Below are 21,553 nucleotides of genomic sequence, written 5' to 3' on the forward strand. Positions count from 1 at the left end.
TCGCGTCAAAGCGGCTGCACGCTGCAAAAAATGTCCATGTGAGGCTGAAGTAGGCAGAAAAAAAAAAAAAACTGCCAGTGAGGATCAGATAATACGAGTTTCATTAAAAACCACAATAACCTTCCGAAGGACCGGACACAGTTTGGTTTTTACAGGACCAGAGATTTCTGAACGCATCTGGGCCTGAAATGAAACCTTGAAGGAGTGCGATTTATCAGGGAAGCTGCAAAATCATCTGTCCCAATAAATAAATAAACCTGCAGGACAGCCGAAAACAGTCCCTACATGAACATTTAAGAGGTTCAACCACAAGAGCAGCGCCCCTTCTTCTGACACCAGATTAGTTTTGATTCCTTCTTTAGCATCTTAACGGGAAAAGTGACCAAATCTAAAAAATAACAGCATCACAGTTCCTTATAGGTCATATATGTGCACATTTCAGATGTTTGCGCAACAAAATGTTACACAGAGATCAAAATATCAGCTGTCACACATTTCTTCACGCACTGGACGCAGGAGTTCATCCACGAAGCACACGGACATCCAAACCGAATCTGTGTGTGTGCGTGTGCGCGCTTTTTAAGCGAGGAAACAGCTGTAAACGGACCACGAAAAGAAGCGCGCGCATTTCAATTATGGCATATCCCGTGTGTGCAGACAAAAACTAATCCCGACGTGAAACGACAAACAAATCAAACTTTTATGGACCATTAAAGACTGAAATGCCTTTTCTACCGGCACCAAAAGCAAGACACAAACATTTAATTTGAAAATACCATCATAAAAAAAATAACATCCAAACCACGTGTTTCACTTTAAATATATGAAGCTAAATTTGTCGTTTAACTTCTAACGTTTATATTTAAACAACTGTTTCTAATTCAGTGAAAGGCACGGACATTTATGGGTTTCCTGCAGGCCCAAAAGGCTTTAAGTCTTAATTCTAAGTGGGAAAAATAATAACGCCGCTTCGCGCACCTTTTACACCAGCGTACATAACTTAGATGATTAGGTCTCTACATGTGTAAAAGCCCTTTGGGAACTATGTTGAGGATGCTGATATGTCCCTTCTGCTGGACTAATAGAGGGCATTGAAACATAACACCGGACAAAGCAGGGGCCCATTTCTGACCGTAAAAAAGGTTTATTCAAGCAAATAATGGGATCCGAGCAGCGCGGCTTACAGAGAATAAGAGCACGGTAAACTTCCCCACATGAAGCCCGTCTCCAGGGCTATTAAGCTTTTAATTGGAAAATAGCAGAGGAAATTTCAAGGTGACTAGTGGCTTTGCAGTTTGTGCCGGCCGAGTAGATTTGTGGGAGTGGGAGGCTGCGGGTGAACGCATAATAAATTTATTCATGTTGTTCCTTGATAAAGAGTAAAACACAGGCCGGAATAAAAGTTTATACTGCAGGCTGCACGGTTAGCGCCGGTTTTGCTTTAGGATGCAATTCAGCTTCAGGATCATGAGGTAGCCGGGATGCGGGGCCGTTTTGCCACGATGACTCCTGCGTCTCCACGTCACGCACAAGGTGTCCTTTAGCGTCGGCACTGGTCATGACGCAATTAGCCGCTGAAAGGTGAGGGACCTGCTTTAGAGTGTCATCATCTGGAGGTTTATCAGCCAGCGGGGACCTCTCTGTGTTGAGCTCGGTTTAAACACCTGTTCACAACAATGACCCCTGAACACCTGGGAGTGACAGACCCCCCCCCCCCAAAATTAAAATAAGCTTCCTCAAATTTTTATATCTTCAGAGTGTTACTTTTTAAGAGGTCATCCATGAAGACTGTGGCTCGCTGGGACGGTTTAAAGTAGAACTATAATCCATATGAAACACGTCATCTTGTGCCTTATATGTTACAGCCCATAATAGGACTGTATCTGACCACTTGTGAACTGTAAATAATCTTAGTTCCACTTTTAGACCTCATTATTTTATTTGAAGCACCTGATACCTTCTTACTGTCAAACATGACTCTGGAACTTTCCCTCAAACCCCGGTTGGTGTTTCCCAGTTACTCCAATCCAAAAAGGAAATGAATACATGAATCATAGATTCTGGTATTTGAGCTTATTGTACTTCTGTGTCTGTAGTGCTGTATTTCCTCAGTGCATCAATGCATTTATACTGAGTTTTTTCAGATATGTAGAAGAGCCCTGTTCTCACGGTCACACTCAAGTTGGGATGAATCAGAGCTTCCATTATGAAATTAGATGAATTCAGGTGCAGCATCTTCCATTCAGCTTGGCTATATTGTGTGGCTCTATCCATCTCATATATGAGACCTTAGAGAACATGAAAAACACAGTGCTTTGTTCTTCCTCCAATGGGGGTACTGTAAAAACTAACTATCTGGGGGGTCTCTCCTTTAGCCTGACTAACACCAGCGTGTCAGGGACGCTGAGGGAAACCTTGTGGGTAAAACTGTCAGAGAGCAGCACAATAATAACACACCCAGAGTTTTTATTGGGACGAGTTTTTTCCCCTCAAGTTTCCTGTAATTTCATCTTAACCACAAACCCGATTTTCACTTATCATTTAACAAAACTACACAATCTTCACAATACCTGCATTTATTTGTTAGATTTGACTTATTAAGCTCTTTATTTATTAGTTTTAGATGTTTTTTTTCCTTTTATTGAGTTCTTTTGTGTATTTTTTCACTCTGAGCCATTTTTAGAAGCTAAGAATGACATGATTCATGATGAGCATAAAATCACACGCCGTCATGAATATAAGAGTTACTAATGCGTCAAAAGTTACATGTTAGCAGGCACAGGAGAACTTCAGGTTCATGTGCAGCACTACATATACACTCATGTGAGTGTGTGACTCACACTCTGGAGCTGACATGGTTAATTGATTAGTGATATTCATGAGGAACACTTCAGTATTAGAGCTCACTGAGTATAAATTGTGTATATTGTATAGCTGGTCACAAGATCACTATTTTACTTCGCCCTGGAAATCTGCTCTCGAGTTATCCGCAGCGTGGCGTGACTGTGCTCAGTGGCTCCTTGGCAGATGCCCCACTTTGTCTGACTGTTTCAGCCTTAATGTGGAAAAAAATATATATTTTTTTGCTTTATAGTTGGAGTTGAGTTCTAATAATTATTTCAAGTAATCATTGTTAATGACAGAGAATCATCCTGATGCTTTCATACAGTCACTGAGTACATTAGCTGAGGACGCTCCTCCAGCAGGGCCCCTCCGGAGCAGGAGGAGGAGCTGACCTCTGCTGAGTGAGGGTTTTATTAGGTGCTGATTGGGGGCGTTGCTGCCACTCACACATCCTGTCACAGAAACGCTGATTTAAACTTCCCTGGGGAGGCGGGACACTGAGCTCCAACAGAGGAATTAGCTGGACATCTGACGTCTTTGGAAAGCTGACTGAGGACATCAGGCAGCCGTCAGTCCAGCCAGCTTCCAGGGAAAAAGGAAAGGCCTTTATTTAAGGCCACTGCAAGAAAATCTTTAAGTTGGCAGTAAAAAAAAAAAAAAAAAGTAAAATACTGAATAAATTAAGCAGCACTATGAGCAGAGAGTGCATCAGTGAGTCTTTTATTTTCAGAGCTGATTATATTATCAGCTCACACTGACATTATTGCTTTTTGCTGTTTTATCTTAATTTTGGAGGAAAGTCCATATGATGGCGATCATTATTAAGGAGGGCAGATCATTTTTATTTGATTTGCATGTAAAGTTGTTAAATTTTTGAAGCTGGCTAAATAATTTTATGGTGTTCTTTATGCAGCTGCTCAAGCTTGTCACTGCTGGTCAGGGAAGTAAATTTGATGATAATAGCTAAAAAAAAAAAAGAGAGAGAGAGAGAGAGATGCAGCACTGGGAGAAAATTCCCTCTGAGAAACCCCCGATCTCACTGCATCATTACACAGGAAGCAGAGGTTAATGTTAAATACTGCCCCCAAAACCCAAAGTCATCAACTTGAGCCTCCACAGTAACTCCCAGGGCTGCTGGCTGAGAAAAATCACACTTCCCATGCAGCGCTGCAGATTTATGCTCATATGTGTATCTGTAAACGCTTATAATATGAAGACAAACTGAAATTAACAAGTGCAGTGGACTCAAATCCATTTACTATAAATTTATTATAATATATTTATAGTAATAACTTTATAATAAAGTTATTATAAAGTTATATGAAATGGTAACGCCTCTGAAACACGACTGATACTAATTAATCTGAATCAAAACGTATGAGGAGCTGCACCATGATGGTTTATTAGCAATCAAACAAATAGAAAAACAATAGTATCAATTATTTCATTAATTTACAATTTGGATTTTTCTTTTTTGAGTTTTCCTTTGTAAGAATTGCTGATGCCAGCTCGCTGGTCCTACACTGAGATTCAAATGAAACTGGATCATTTTACTTCATTAATGATGGATTTAAAAATATAAATTTGGGTGAAACTTCTTGAATTAAGAATTTTAAATACTGCATGTTTTGCAACACTATCACTTCTTTTTCATGTCACAAAAAAGGCTCGAGTATGCGTACGGGATAAAACAGACAAGCCACTTCTAATATGTTCATACCAAGTTTAGGCCACGATTAACAGTACGAGTCCTTCTGCTGTGTCCTCAGATCGGGCAGAGCTGCTGTATGATGATGGCAGATTAGCTCTGGAGGCCTGTTAAAGTCAGTCCTCACAGTTTGGCCTGTTTATTGGTGCTTGGCTCTCAGGACGGACATTTATGAATAAAGCTTTACCTGTCCTTCAAACAGCTATCCTGCTAATATGTCCAGAAATCTTGGCTCAAGTACACGCTGTAATTAACTGCATTTTTTAAGGTGACTGGAGGCAGAATATTCCAACAAAACCTCAGCTTTCCATAGCCAAAAAAGTCCAGTTTAAACAAAGTTCAAATGGGATTAAAAAAAAAAAAAAGAAATCCAAAAGTATGACGAGTCAGAAGGCACAAAGGGTAAGAGCAGGGCACGGGAGTATGACAAAAAAGGAAGTCAGGGCTATTTATACACCGAAGGCTGATTTGGGCAGGACAAAAGGGAGGGGAACACAGATGAGGATTCGAGGGAAAACAGGGACAGGAAGTAAAATTAACCCAGGGCAGCAAACCTTCAAAGTAAAGCGTGGACTCACACAGGCAGACTCAAACTCAAAGGAATGACGATGCTGATTTTCACCGGGCTCAGTGCTTCCTTCCAACAATCTGATTTATACACATCGACCTGTAATTTACAGGGTACTTTTATTGCACGATTTACAGTACATGAGTACTAAAAACAGTTAACACTAAAACGGATACTTCAAAAAATGGGGAACATGTAAATGACTTTGGATACACTGATTTACAGGCAGAATATTGGTATCAGTGGAGTCATTAGCCTATCAGCAGCTATGAAGACAGTCCCCCTCAGACAGACGTCAGAGTGACTGTTGCTTTAAACTGCTTTTGCACCAAACTTTCACTTCTGTAGTTTATATGTAAAATACTGCATCTGATCCTGTGTTAAAAGGATTATCAGTCTGCAGGATGCTGTTCTCGATGTTGGCTCTGGCAGACGGTGGAATATCATTCCATATGCTGCAAGAAAGAATAGCATGAATAAAGAAACTGGCACAAGCTAATCATGAAGTGTTTTCCTCTTTAATTTGTGGCCCATCCACTCCGCTCTTCCATGGACAGTCGAGTAAGTCACCACAGACTTTTATCAGTGTGGAAAGTACCTGTATGAAGTTTATTCTACACCTCTGGCATTACTGTTCATGCTGAATAAGCCTGAGATTTGTTTTATCATTGCTGCCTCTAAAAAGACATGTTTGAGAAAGCAGAAAGACGAGCTGCTGTTTTGTAACACGTCTCCTGGAGTTTTGTTTGAATTCTGAGCAAAATGTCCAGAAAAAAAAAAGGTGAATTTTTTTTTTTTAAATGTGACACATCTCCAGATTTTACTGTGTGACTTGGAGGCAAAACTTTCCACAAACAATTTAACTGTTGGTTTTGCTACAAATTAAATTGAAACCCATCTGCCTACATGCTGATGAAAATGTGAGTTAAATGGTCCATAAGGCATGCAGAACCCGGAGGCTCAGGAGCAGCTGAAGCTTAAGAGTTTTCCAGAGAGCAGATGCAGCTCATGAATCCATTTTGCTTTCATTTATAACTGCATCCAAATATCTGAAACAAGCATTAACCCAGTTCAGCATGTCACACATTTTTCATGAGAAGCAGCACTTTGCTAAAGTCAGGTCGCAGCTTTTATCGTGCCTGTCCAGACTGATCATCCAAATCAATGATCTGACTGAAGGTTTCACAGAAGCTTCTCTAAAAACTCTTCACTATAACCAAACTGGGATTACAGTCAGCATCCAACCAAATATGCGGACATGAGTTCAAATCTCCCAGCACCAAAGCCCATAAACACTCGGCGCTGACTGATTTTTATACTAATTTATCCATATATTCCAAAAAAGAAAAAACAGAAGACTTGTAGTGGAACACAGAAGAAGAGAACCTCTTCAGGTTAATGGAAGCGAAGAAGAAAATACAGATGCTAATTATAGATGCAGATTCATTAAAGGGCACCTATTGTATTATGCTTTTTCCTTATTTTCTGTCATATTAAATAAATACTGTTACTATGGTGGATGGTCATATAAAACACTGCAACAGTCAAATCTAATCTGTGGTGACTCTTTGGGAAATAACTGAGCAGCCAAAGTGGCCTTTTAGTTTCAGGCTGGATGAGCTGAGGGGCTGCACCAATAATCAGAATTAGATTATAAAAGGAGTATTTTGATGTGTGAATCATGCAAAGCTGCTCTAGCAGAGATTAGGAATAAAACTACGGAGGCAGAAATGAGCAGAGAATGAGTTCCCTTTGAAGTGGACTGTTTCAGCTGCACACTAAAATACACCTGTAACCTTTAAACTGCCTGGTCACAGAAATCTTTGCATTTCCGCTGTGTCACCAGGATTAACCGAGCACGCCCATTCCAGCCCAGCACTCTGAATTTTCCTCCTCCATCTTTGGACTTACAGCATCCTCTTCCACGCTTCCCATCTGCACCGAGCCGCCATCATTCCCCGAGGAGGTGTCACAGCGGGATCCGAGCACATTTTATCTATTACGGGAGGGCGTGATTCATGGAGGCGGCGGCAGCTCAAGGAAAACCAACCCTGTGACACTTTCTCCCCTGCGCTGTACACAGGGCAGCAGCTACAGAAGGACAAGGCAGCGGCAGCCTGACAACCGTGATAAAATGGCCTTCCTTAACTAAACTCATAAAGCACAGGGCGATAAAACTCAATCTTCTGTAAAATCCAATTAAGTCATTATCTGACTGATTGTATCTTTAATTGAAAACAGAAGTGACAGTAAATTTCTGTGATATATCAGGATCAATCGATACTGCTGTACAATCTGGTCTCAAGAGGTGATTTATAATGTCAAAGCCTTATAGGTAACTCCACATTCTTCTCTCTAAAACCACTGGTGGATGAAATTAAGAGTAAGTGCATTTCATAAAAAAACAAGATGGTCACGTTATTGATTACAACAGATGGGGCAGAATCCAATGAATGTTCCCACAGTGCAGCAGAAAGAAAATACAAGTAATTTTCTTTGTCTGTTTTATATTGTTGTTCTCTGCACAGGGTCGCATTCACACTCCATCACATCCCAGCGTTTTTATTTCCAGAAAACTTGTAGCGACATAAACTCCAAAGCTCCAAATTACTTTTGTTGCTGTCTTATTCAAACACAAACACAAATAAGCACGTTGGAAGCATGCCGTTTGAAATGAACCTCTATAAAACACGGAGAGAGTGCAGTACAGGAGGGCTCCCGTCAGCTTCACAGAGGCAAAAAAGCTGCTTTTTCATTTACGTGTATAACAGAAAAGTGGGCAATGCAGGTCTATGTCTTCAGTTCATGAATTAAAAAGAGAACAGAAATGAGTTAAGTTACTTTATCCGCTCTATAAGTAACTCTTTTTCACCATTTAATGTTCCAGTTACTGATCTGATATATGGATTAGTTATGTGGGCTCCCTGTAGAAAAAAAACCTCTAATTCACAGATCCTATTTTTCCCAAAACATTTACTTTACTATAATCTCATACAAAAAAAAAAAAGCAGCAAAACTGAAGATTTCAGAAGCTCATAATGTGGCATATTTATAATATTTTGACTATTAAAGTGGCTGCCAGCCTCAGTCCTAGCCTCGGCCTCGGTCTCGGCTCTAACAGGGTGTATAAAAGGTTGCAAAGAGTAACCCAGGTGACAGCTAAACTCCCGGCCAAGAGACATGCAAGCACTGTGGAATAGATGATGCCAGTGGATCAGAGCCATAACTAAGCAGCCGGTGCTCACCACACGCCAACACGGCAGCGGAAACGTGGTTCGTGTCTAACCCGTCTGTTTGCGTTTTTTTCCCCGCTGACCCTCGACATCGTCCTCAGGAGGATATCCGAGGCCCAGACGGAGCTTCAGGCAACTTTAAGTCAGAAACTTTTTTAAACATTTTATTATCATTTTAGAAATCAGCTGACTTTTCAGGGCAAATCCTTTTTGTTCCCCACAGTGCAAATGAATGTTTCAGTGGAGCTGATACATTAGCCAATAATTAGCTGACACAGATATCACAACACACAAGCTTACTGTGTGTCAGCCAGTAACAAAGAGGAAACTTGTGTATAGAAAGTACTTTGAGTATTTGAGATAAAATATGTGACGTGTTGCATAAATTGGCTAAACTCCTTTTTAAATGAAGCTTTTGTTTAGTGAAGCTGTTTCTGAAGAAGTGAAAAGTGGAACAGTTACATGCTGTTTTAAACTACAGCATGAAGCTTAACGTGAAAGCATCATGGGTGCTTTCAGATGTAGAGCTGAGCATTGTATGGGTGATACTGAGTACTGCAGACAAATGTTAAAGTCTCCATTTCTGTGTCCCAGAGTGGATGCTCAGTACACAGCAGCTAGTTTCCCCCTGTTAAAGGCTGTCACAGTGATTATTTAGGAATCCAGATTCATAATTTAGTCTTCTTGCTTTGCAACGTGAAAGTGTGCACACACGTCTTTGAATAAACTGCCAGTTGTTGGACCGGCTGGGAAAGTTCATCATACTGCGCTACCCGAGTCAGAAATACTGCGTTCCAGCTTTTTCACATCAAGAGAAAAGAAGAAAAAACTTTATTTCTGTTCTGAAGAGCTGCTGTAGAGTTAAATCATTTGGTTTTGATTAATGTTAATCAGAGGACTTCCTGTGCTGGGCAGTTAGTGTGTGTTGTGATTTGTTAACCTGAACTGGATTTAACAGCTAAAAACTACTAGAAATACAAGAACTGAAGTGTGAGTGAACAATCAAACAGTTTTCTTAAGAACATCATCTGAGCTGGTAACGCTTTTGTCGTAGGATCTTATCCTGTTCTTCTTTTACTTGGCCGCACCACCTTCCATGGAGTCGACGGTGAAGCTGGCCGTTTGGCTGCTGACCTCACACTCGGCCTTGACATCGGCGCTAACCAGGGAGCCGACGGAGCGGCAGATCATGGTGGAGTCGTGACCAGCGGAGATGCTGCCGGGTGAGAAGGCTGCAGGAACGAGACAAACGGAGAGTCAGAGATCCACTGAGGAGGGCCGCTGAATCCCTAAAGATCTCATCTGTAACCAAATCTGAACCGTTAGTCACAAAACGACGTCAGAGATCAGAAAACTCTGTTTTTACCATCACACAACTGAGTGAGTACAGGGACTAAAGTGAGTGAGGTAAGAGGTAGAACTGATGAGCCCATTTTATGCAGGATTACTTTTTCAAATGGCTTCATTTATATTTATTATATAGTGCAAGTCTTGAATCACCCCCTCATTTAGATTTTGCTAGGGTAACTTACTGAAACAGTATAAAGGGCAAAGACAGTTTGTACAAACTTAACAAGCTTGAAAGTGAATATTTGGTATGAACACATTTATTCCTCAACACAGCCTGAACTCTTCAGCAAGCTTTCCTGTAACTTTTTTAAGTTCAATCAGATGTTCTCCAGATGGTTTTACATGGTGGATCAAAACCTGATGGTACTTTTCTGTGTTCATAATTTCATTCATTTTGACAAGATCTCCAACGACAGAGCCTCACAGATGGCAGCAGACCCTCACTACTGTAACCCTCTCCTGACCTCCTCCACACATACTGATTTGAACCAAAACGTTCAGATTTGGACTCGTCTCTCCATCAGACCTGCTGACACTGATTTTCAGTCCAGTTCTCGTGTAATGTGGCAAAGCTCAGCCTTTCCTCCCTGTCTCCCTTCCTCACCAATGGCTTCCCGTCAGCCACTGAGACCATTTCTGATGAGGCTGCAGCTGAAGGTCCAGATGCATCTCTCAGGTCTTTGCTAGATTTTTTCCTGTTTCGTAAGGATGTGACTTTCAGTTACTGTTCATCTGTTGTAGAGAGTTTTTAGTCCAGATGATTTTGCTTTTGTAGTCCACTTGTTCAGTTTCCTCAGAATTTTAAGGAAACCATCTGCACACCATGCTGAGATATGCCACGTTTTTGGTTAACAGCTCTTTGGGAATCACTTTGTTGGTCCATAAATAACATTTTATGCTGTCAAACTGTGTTACCATTTTTCACAGATTTGTCTAAAGAAATAGGAACAAATGATGTATTTTTGTGACAGGCTGCGAGTAACAAAGTGTCACAGATAAAATTTAAAATATTTTTTTTGCTAAGTTGTCTGTAACGTGTAGACACAGCACTGCTTCATCCCTCGAGTTAGGAGCCTTTTCTGTGCTTGAGTGATTCATGCCTTAAAACTCTGAAAATGGTCAGGTCCAAGGACTGGACTGAAAACGAGTGAAATCATCTGCAGCAGCAGCATCGTTGTACAAATGAGCAAACAGGATTAAGATAAAGAAAATGTTTGGTGTGCTTTGCTGGATACGTTTGCTTCCCATGACAGTAAAATATGATTATATATATTAAAAAAAAAAATGAACCTCAAATCTTTCACTTCTTTCAGGTATCAAGCTACAAATCTCTTCCTCAGATACTCCTCAAAGTCATTATTATGATAAATTCATATTACCTCGCGTAGGTAGACAGCACAGAGCACATATAAAATAAACATGTCTCCGTGCTGTAAGGCAAGTAAATGAGAAGGACAATAGAAATAGTACAGTGAGACAGACGGAGCAGGACAGCAATCATCAGCTGTGCAGAGTAAATGCTCCTCCTCTCTGTTAGAGCCCATATAAATATGACGGTACAGTGAAATGATTCTTAGCAAAGCTCCAGATTTACAGCAAATTGAATCCGCGAGCAAAAAGAGAAGACAGCGCTCACAAATCAAAAGCATTACATTTTTAACAGTTAGCATGAGAGCGATGTGCACCCCCCCCCCCCCCCCCCCCCCTTTAAACTACAGCACACACACCAACACTGAGATAAAACTGAGCAGCAGTTTAAACTGCATGATTATACCAAGCTGTCATAATCAGGATCATTTTACATGATCATTCGTTAACTTAACAAGCATCACGCTTTTACTTCACAGCAGGTCTCCCTGAACTTTAGACAGAATTTAAATAACAGAAATCAGTAAACGGAGCAGGGAAAACAAGCACGGGTGGTGTTGGGATCAGATCTGCAACAGTATCGATACCGACAGAGCCGTCTCCACCTGACGCACAGCGTCACACAGCACCTGCAGACAGGTAGGTCCACAGCCCCTCCCCTCACTAGCAGCCGAACACATGAGCATTAGCAGCCGTTCACAGCCCTGAACAACACGTCAGGAGGAATTCGGGAGGTCAGTAAAGCTCAAACAAACTACCCCCCCGTCCATAAAGCTAACAGAAGTATTCCTCTAACAGGACAACACAATCATTTGTGTCTAAAGTCCCAGAGTGAAGCTGAGAGAAGTACCAACCGCCTGATCAGCAACGAAAATATGGAGCCAAGCACAGCACGACCTCAGACAGCCAAAAATTATCATCTGCAAACATCTGTCATGGACATACCTTACAGTTCTGCTACTCTCATTTATTTGCACTGCACACTTAAAACTAGTGATGTCACTTTGTGCAGAATGAAACTGTCAAAATGACTGAACTCAGAAACAGATCAAATATTAACAAACTAACCAACTGTTTGCACTTGTCAGACTGATAAGAATTAAAGTTCAGAAAAAATAAAAATAAATGCTCAGTAACAGAGATTTAGGGAGTTCAATTAGTCAAAGAAAACGTAACTGGCATTTTTTAAATGGTTTTAATAACGTTTTAGTATAAATGCAAAAAATACAAATAGAAAACTAAATGTTCTACTTTTTAATTCTTAAATTTATGTTTAAAGACTCTGAAATAATTGCAGTTTATTATTTATTTTATTTCTTAATCAAATCAAGAAAATAATGACCTGATTCATCAATATGGAAACTAACCATGCAGCAACCTTTTAATAAGAGAAATTTGTTTGCTGGTTCTCAAACTGAGACTCAGAGTCTAATCAATTCAAAGGCTAAAAAATATAAAATCTACCTGCATGTGTGTGTGTGTGTGTGTGTGTGTGTGTGTGTGTGTGACTTCTCCTCAGCAGGGGTGGGAGGAGAAGAGAGGAGTAATTTTTCTCCTCATTAACTTCCTGATTGGTTTCAGATTCCAGTTTGTGCCCGTCTGCAGTTTGTCACCGGTTCTGAACGGGCCGCCCAATCGTTAATACTAATGTTTGTGTAGCTAAGTGCACTCAGCTCTTTTTCTTTTTTCTCCCTCCATCCCTCAGCCCTCTCCTTGTATGGCATTAGCAGCGAGCGGGTGGAGGAGAGCAGCTGTGAATTAGCCTTCTCACTGTTAATTCGCTGCCTGTTCATCAGCAGGAAATCTATGGTGTAATTAAAGGCTGAAAGCAACTGGACGTGTTAGTTTCAGTGGGGACGTTAAATCACGACACACTGTAGTACACATGTTCCCAACTGCATCCGACTGTCCTGTGCGCTCCTGTTTAATACAGATTAATGTCAGGCCACTGAAACAGCAGAAAGCCATGCTCTCAATTAGCCACTAAACACCTGTTAACGACACTAATTAAATCAGAAAAAAGAAATACTTTATCCCAAAAGTGTTACAGCAGCCGGTTACAACATCACAAAACCGCTCAGAAACAAACACAAACACACAACAACCTACACACAACAGGAGGAGCTAGATTAATTAGAATAATTAGAAAATGAATCATGGAATACAAATATTACTATAAGACAATAAGGAGCTTAGGAAAGATTTCCTGGATCGGTCCACGGGTTTCCTGTGTAACCCTCTGATTCATTAACCACTCTGTCATATGTCAATCAACTATACCCTTCGCTCTCATTGGTAGTTGCTTCAGCTGCCTGCATCATAATTGGGAAATGTTTAGCTGGTACCCGCCCACTTTGCCCCACCAGTGATTGTCTCACCCGTCATTGCTTGAAGTCACCGAATGTCGTCCACTTCCTGCGGCCTCCGGTCGCCACAGAGTTTACGGATGCAGCTTGTTAACCAAACCAGCTTGGCAGCATTAGCACCGCAGCCTCTGCTCTTAATGTGGGAACTTGTGATGCCAAAAAAACCAACAGGGCTGCAGCCAAAACTCAGCTTTAAAACATCAGAAACCAGCAGGTGACGTCACAGCAGCTACACTTTATATGCTATATATTTATCCGTGGCCTCCTGAGTATTTTAGCTTTCAGCTATGTGTCTGACAGACTAGTAATAACTGAGAATACCAACAAAGTTTAACTTGAGGCTGCGGTTTGCCTGTGATGCTGAAAGAGAGTTCATTCTCCGGGATGAACTTCTGCCCTTTGCTCAGTCACTCGGCATTCTGTATAAGATTTCCAAACTATTAAACAGTCTTTGTGTGGATTAACAAAAGGAAGCTTTTTTAACCTCCCACTTGTCCTGTTGAGAGAGGGAAGGAGGGTGTGAATGAAGGTACAATCATTTCTGCTGCTGCCAAAGAAGGGAACAAAAGCCCAGATGTGAGAGGAGATGGTAATTCAGTCTGATCCTCCGAGGATAAGCTCGCTCTGTGGGTTTCATGCTCTACACTCATCCCCTGTACACAAGGGTCATGGGGGTAGATAACACTTAAGTAAACACACACACACCCTGTATGTGCATGCAGACACACACACACACAGTTCTGCCTTCAGCTGTACTGATGTTAGGGGACTTTAGGTATTTATTTCAGATACTTAATTACCACAATTCAATTCACAGTTTACAGACGTGATAATTTCACATTAATGCAGCAGATGTTACGGCTCATTAACACAGAAAATAACTGCTGTAACTGTGTTAATTAACTGTGAATTAATTATCAGTGTATACAAAACCTACAAGTACTGTGATTATTCAGTCGCGCTATTAATAAGTACTTTAATTGCATTAATGCTAAATGTATCACTCTAAAAACTGATTTCTGATCAGAGAACTAGTCTAAAGACATGTCAGCAGCTTGGTGAGCCTGTTTAGGTCTGTGGGTTTCTTGTGGTGGTTTTTTTTTTTTTTGCATATTTCAATCAAAAAACTTGCTGAAATTTGAGTGTTTACTTCCTGGTAGAATAATTATTTTTAATGCTGTTTAACATCAAACCGTCTCCAGGGAAACATTCCCCTAAAGCACGCCCAGCTTTGTTTGACCTTTCTGGGTCTAATGGGAACCAAAATATACAAAAAGAATATCACACTGTATTAAGTAAGCACTGAAGCCACAGATCAAATAGGCAGAAATGTCACTTTCCCAAAAAATTCTATAAAATTTAATCTTGGCTTCACTTTTCAGCAGGCTACATCCATCTCTCATATACAGTCTGTGGGTTTACAGCAGATTTGGATTTTTTAAGGCATTTCTGCTTTATGTAACAGATGTAGCCTATGTTATATTAATATAGTGCAGAGGCTGAGGGCAAATGCAGGGGATGAACAGGGTGGGTGACACGTAGCTGGACTGGATTCAGACTCGTGCAGCTGCAGGAAGGACTCAGCCTTCATACTTCAGCCAGGCTCTCGCTTTCGCAACTTTTAACTGCAAAGGAGACTCTGTTCAGTGTGCAAGCTGCAAGTTACCCGATACAGTCGACTGTCTGAAAGCGCTCTCCTGCCCAGGGCCAGCAGCACTTAGTGGAGGCCGTTATCAAGGCAGCAAAAATTCAATCTTACGAATGAAGAGTTGCCTGTCACATGACAAGGTTGACCTGGGATTAAATGGCTCCCATTAAAATGATACGAGCTGTGTCTTAAAAAATGTGCCTGGCCAGTTTGAGAGGGTCCCATGTGTGTCCAAGTGAGGACAACCCTTGTAGGGATGGACGCTCCCCTGCACGGGCGTCTGGCTTCTCGTCATCAGACGAGCAGCAGGACTTAATGGCCCGGAAAACTCAGTCAAAGAGCAGTCAGGCAGGCAGGCTTTAAATACTGAGCAGTGAACAGTGGAGGCTCATGACACTCAGCTGATGTTCACAGTGCAGACCTTCACCTCAGCTTTAAACCACTGATCCTAGCTCACTTTCCTGTGTGAGTCTTAATCCTGCAGGTTTAACAATTTAAGGCACAGTTTCAACAATAATCTTTACATATGAAGGCTTTTGTCTCAAAAAAATATAACTGTTTCCAATTTGTTTCTATAATTCTACATAAACACGAACAAAAAAAACACTGACTCTACAACCTAAATATGTATTTACATTAACAGAGCGGAGTAGCTCATGAGTACATTATTTTCAGTTTTGCTCTTTTTCACGTGACTCAAAGATGCTTTATATTCCATACACTCCTGACAGAACAACCAGCCCATACCGAGGCCCGTCCATGCAGGCATAATATACTGATACATACATACAAATACACACCCCGCACTGCTGAAACAGAGCCTCTTTTTTCCCAAGGAGTTGCAGCTTGCTCCACACTGTGACCGCTGCTGACAGTAAGGCAGTGACAAAGCCTGAGCTACTACTAATTTCAAGCTACATCAAACATCTTCAGAGAACTAAGGAGTCAATAACAGCTTCTGCATTTTCATGAATAAGGACTATTTGTTTTATTGTGTGTACAGTTAAATACATTTATCACTCTCATCTTCCTAATAAATAGCTGTTAAGACAACTGTTCAAAGGGATGCAGCCATTACAGAGGGTCAGAACACACTCAAATGCTCATTATTGGTTTGTTATGGAGCCGAACTGAGTCGAGGGCCACGGAGACTGTCGGGGTCAAAGGCTAATTAAGCAGAGAGGAACCTTTGCTCCTGCATTGTTAACCAATCTGTCCCCAGTGAAGATGACTGCCACGGAGGCGTGACACAGCCCTCGTCCCTACGCTAAATCTCCATTTCGGCTACTGTGCCCCATCGGCTCACAAAATGGCATGTCAGTCTATCGTTGGGTGCTCTGACATGATCCATCGAAGAGTTATGGATATGCAATAATGAGCTGAGGTGGCCGATCGATATTTGCAGGACTTCTCTATCATTACATTTTAAACAAGAGATTCATTGTGAGTCGACAGGGTAAGAAAAATGCCAAACTAAAGGACACAGCAAGAGTGAAATATATTGCTATGGAAAGGAGGACGCTTCTCGCGGGTGCTAAAGCTGCCAAATGTGTTTATCCAGGTCGTTCAGCTGTTTCAGAGCGCTGCCACGGACACATCATCTGTCAGTCGCTGCTGACGCTCAAAACTATGCGAGGAAAGAGACTGCAAGAGCGCAATTAGGTGGGAACGCACTGTAACTCAGCGTATTAGGAAACAACATCCCGTGTGTGGAGACATCATTCATATCACATTTAGATATAAGCTGTGAGCTCAGTCTGTGATTAGCTGTGTGGATCCACGCAGCCAAGCAGGTTCAAATCAAGTCGTTTTAAACTGATTAATACAACAATATTTCTACATTAACAGTGTGATGCATCTTCATTTAAAATCACATCTTGTCTGCTCTTTACATAAATACCAGCTGCCACAGGTGAATCCCAAAGACGCTGCACGATTAGCCTCAGCAAAACAAGGCCACAGTCTGAGACACGTCTCCTGCTTTAATTTTCTCATACAGTATGAATAGCATTGTACAAATTGGTGGCAGACATTTAGGCCTGTTTATGTATGTATACATAACTGTACTCTTTTTTTCCTTTTGCGTGATGACTTGAGAAATATTGAGTATTCACACGGCACAAACTGCTGAAAAACTAAATCATCTGATATCTGTCTCCTGGTTATGGCGGCTGCCACACAGCTGTAAATCGGCTCTGCTGAGGCCTCTGACTCACACTAACGACTTAAACGATGCAGTCTTTAGCAGCAAACCTGCTTCCTGACGAGATGAGAGAGGACAGGAAAACAACGAAGGGAACTTCAGAAAGTTTGGAGGCAATAAGCTCACGTGTAAACAAACTAAGACCAACGTGCCGGAGGGGCCCGGAGGATCACATCAAGATTAGCATCGTTAGCAACTAAAACTAATGTGTGAAACAAGCATTTAGTCAACTGAAATAAAAAACAGACTTCAGGAAAACAAAAATCTGAAGCAGCATTGTGCATTTACAAAACCAGCAAAATAAGCAGTGTTTTGTTTTACATCTACCACCCATTTATTTGGTACAGAGTTGTAAGTAAAAGTTGTGTTTATGCAGATAAAATCTTGGCAGATTTGTTGTTGGCTTTGCTGCAGGCTGTGAACTGATACCTGCAGCAAAGCTTTTTCATGGACCAGTAAAACTATGACCTGCTGGCAGGAGGGGAAATGTGTTGGACGCTGAAATGTGTTTGCTGTTAGTCTTTTTTAAAAATGTCATTAATTTCATCAACAAATGAGGACATTGTGTTTATTGAGACTGTCATGTGTGGACTGAAAAACACAATCTCAACTCAAATTTTACCATTTTCTGCCATATCAAAAGAAAGTGCTTATAACACTGTAACTAATGAAAGCTCATCTAAAACGTAAAACACAAAACAAGCTACACTAAAACTACTGAAACTCCACTGAAAGGCTAAAAATCCACATCTATGATAACTCTGGATCAGATACACTTCACAGCCTAATTGTTCTGAGGTTGGTCCACTGGCTCGAGACGCTAACACTTCACTAACAGGTTCCTGAACCACAGACACAAACCTGACGTCTGACAAAGACCCGTATTTGCAGACACAGAACGTCAGAGAAAATTAAAGATGAAACATTTAATTTCCTTTCAAGCCCTTCAGAGCAAGACAGTGTGTGTGTGGTGTGTGTGTGTGTGTGTGTGTGTGTGTGTGTGTGTGTGTGTGTGTGTGTGTGTGTGTGTGTGAGAAAGAGAGAAAGAGAGAGTGAGGGGAAGAGGACATAAACTACACAGCTCTGGCCATTTAATGTCTCCACAGCCCCAGGCCTGTGTTAATGGTGGTTGTACAACACATTACAGCGGTGCTTGTGCCCCAAGCAGACAATTACACCGGTATTTAGCCCATCCTCGGCCCCACGGGCTACCAGGGCACTTAGCAGCACAGCGACGTGTGGAAGACAACCTGACAGGCCACACAGGACTTTTCTCTAAGCAACCGCAACTCAATCGGACACACATTCAGCCACGCCCTCCAGGACCTGACGGCCCCGGCGGCGGGCTCTTCCTCTGCTGCCGGCTCTCACCTACAGACTCAACCAAGTCAAACAGAAACTGCAAGGGTATCCTGAAAGCATACACCCTTTGAATCAGAGCACTACACACGGCACAATTTCATTTGGGGTGGCTGTAGCTCAGTAGGTAGAGCAGGTCACCTATTGATCGGAAGGTCAGCGGTTCGATTCCTGGCTACTCCAGGTTACATGCCAATGTATCCTTGGGCAAGATACTTAACCCCAAGTTGCTCTCCGACCGTCCTGTCGGACTATGAATGCGTGTGAATGTTAGCTAATTAAAAGCACTTAGCTTAGTAAACATGGAAGTGCTTGTATGAATGGGAGTGCATGGGTGAATGTAAAACATGTTGTATAAGTGCTTTGAGTGCTCTGACTGAGTAGAAAAGCGCTATATAAGAACTAGTCCATTTACCATTTACCATAATGGGGACGTTCCAGTTGACCAAAAATGTTGAGGAGGTTCATACAGCAATCAAACCTGACCCACACATCCCTGAAACCACAGAGAAAACCAGGTAGACCTCTGAAAGAACCACCTAAGTGTCACTGGGTACGATATGCCCACTGGCTAATGATACCGCTTTTTACTTCAAAAAACGTGGTAGCCAACACCTTTTTCTTCTTCACACATGTTGGGAGATTTAGAGGTGACTTGATGGTACCGCTCCACATTTTAGCTCTATCGCTGTAGCTCCTGTTTCTGAAGCGGCTGCACTCGAGCCTGATCCTCCTCCTCAAATAAAGCCTGTCAGCATGTCTCGTACTAGTGGTGTATGAGACAGAGCGGGACCACTGAAACCAGTGTTATCATCTGACGTGGTTTTTGAATAATTTAATTACACTGAATCTGACAGGTTATCAAAATTTTACACAAATTCTGCCCACTGCCTGTAAAATAAGTGCATAGTTCAGCCGCCGCTGCAACCGATTTAAGGACGTCACACTGAGGGAAATATCAGAAAAAAGCTCCTATAGAGCTAAATTATATCTGTGAACTTATTTAAGTTATTCTGCTTGCAGATACTTGAACTTTTTCTAAATTTAAAAGTATCCTGTCATCGTACAGCAGTGTACAGTAATCCACTTACACTGGGAGGTGGCACTGACTGGGGGCTGGACAGATGACAGGAGAACGTTCTACTCCAAAAGAAAAGCCTAAAGTGAGACTTTAAAAGAAAAAAAAAGCACATACAAAGCAAACCTGAAAATGAGTTCACAGTCTCATTATGGGACTGTGAACATGAGCGATTTCATGTTAATCTGTGAACACAAACTTGACCTAAAGCTTGTCCGCTGTGCAGTCAAACAGCCTGAAAAGGGGGCCTACTGTTGTCAGATTTATATTTATATTCATACACTAACGCTGTCCTCACGTATCTTCTGCTGGGCCTTGGAGCAGCCCCCTCCGTTCAGTCTGAAACTAGCACTTTTAGCTCTGTTCCATCAAAACTTCTTCTAATTGGCTGCCATGCAGAAAAACAGAAGGCTTGGACAGCAGGTGAGAGATGCTTCTATAGTCACAGAGGGTAACAGTACAAAAGATGGGCACCGTGACATCACCCTCTACTTCCTGTTTCACTGTGGAAGTCACCATCTTCCTGTTTTGTATTCAGATGTGATGAACGAGGGGTTGACCTGACTGTGTCAACCACAAGTCCTTAGCCAATGAGCATGCCCTGGATAACACTTTCTGACACTAAAATGACCAAAATTTGGAAAATGGACTCAGTGTTTGATTCAGTATTACTTGAATCGGGCGACTGAGCCCATAAACTCATCAGGAAAGTATTTACAGAGTTCAGGGCAGAGGGGAGTTTTCCCATAGACTTTCCCAGGACCAGAAGTCTTCTTGCACCCACAGCTGTCGCCCCCTGGTGGCCTTTGGAAAGAATACAGGTTTGAGGCGTTTCCATGTTGACTTCACCTTTCAGACCAGGAAGCAATGTTTGTTCCTATGTGTCACAGAAATCATGTAAAGACAGCATTAACTGTCACAATTAATGCAAAGCTTTTGCTTCCTGTGGCAACTGTGTGGTTTTGAGGCACTGAAACAACACAGAGTGCACTGAGGTGAGTGATGCTCTCAGCATGTCGGCGACCAAGGAAATGAACTCTGGCTGCTACATGACATGAAACAGCACTTCCTTTCAAAAGGTCACCTCCTGGGTTTCAGGCACCGATTCGTTTCAGGTTTAATAAATCCAAATGAGTGAGAGACCCCGCTGATGTCTCCAGAAAGAGTGTGTGTGTGTGTGTGTGTGTGTGAGTGTGAGGGGACTTTCTTCACTTTTTTTGTATGTGAGAAAACAGTGAGTGTGAAGAAATCTGATCTGAAAGCAGGAAAAGCCCATTTTACACGCGAAACAAAGAAAGTTACTGACACCAATCTCTCCATCGTTTGTTTCTCCGACTTTATTTGTGGGGGTGTTCGGGGAGGAGGGGAGAGGCTGAAACGACAGACTTTATACGCAGTAACTCACTTTGGTGTACAGTACAGTAGAAATTGAAGCACGAAAAATCAATAGAATATCATCTAGAAAGATAGTAATGGATTTCTAACTTAATGGGCTTACACAGGTCTATCGATTAGCAGGATTAACATCTGCAATATCTCAACAATCTGATTTGCATTTAAATTACTGTACAGGCCGTGCTGACACCGATATAACAAAAACAGACAAACGTATAGCTGTGGCATAAATCTAGTGTTTAAAAAAAAAGTTCGAGGAGGTGGAAGGAAAGTTGCTGTGCAGACAGCTCGCAAACTTTGGGCTCTTGTGAATTTTGAAAAAGTCTATACAAGGACAAAAAAGAAAGAACGTAAACACTGACAGACTCGGCTTGCCGCTGTCTCCTGTAAGACTGAAACCGCCATAACTCTTTTTGGGCAGCTCATCTGAGCC

The 21,553-nt window shown here is 41.7% G+C and overlaps 1 protein-coding gene across 2 annotated transcripts in view; it reads right to left on the reverse strand.

The window, feature by feature from the left end:
* Window positions 1-7,354: 7,354 nt before the first annotated feature.
* The window catches only part of dmrt1 (doublesex and mab-3 related transcription factor 1), a 33,530-nt gene continuing 19,331 nt past the window's right edge, over window positions 7,355-21,553 (reverse strand). The window contains exon 5 of one of the 2 annotated variants that reach the window (XM_030723502.1): window positions 7,355-9,585. In XM_030723502.1, coding sequence (XP_030579362.1) covers window positions 9,428-9,585 — 158 coding nt within the window. In that variant the 3' untranslated portion in view covers window positions 7,355-9,427. The remainder of the gene's footprint in view (window positions 9,586-21,553) is intronic. The other variant, XM_030723503.1, reaches the window with a different exon arrangement.

The sequence above is a fragment of the Archocentrus centrarchus genome, unplaced genomic scaffold (assembly GCF_007364275.1).
Source record: "Archocentrus centrarchus isolate MPI-CPG fArcCen1 unplaced genomic scaffold, fArcCen1 scaffold_26_ctg1, whole genome shotgun sequence".
Lineage (NCBI taxonomy): Eukaryota > Metazoa > Chordata > Actinopteri > Cichliformes > Cichlidae > Archocentrus > Archocentrus centrarchus.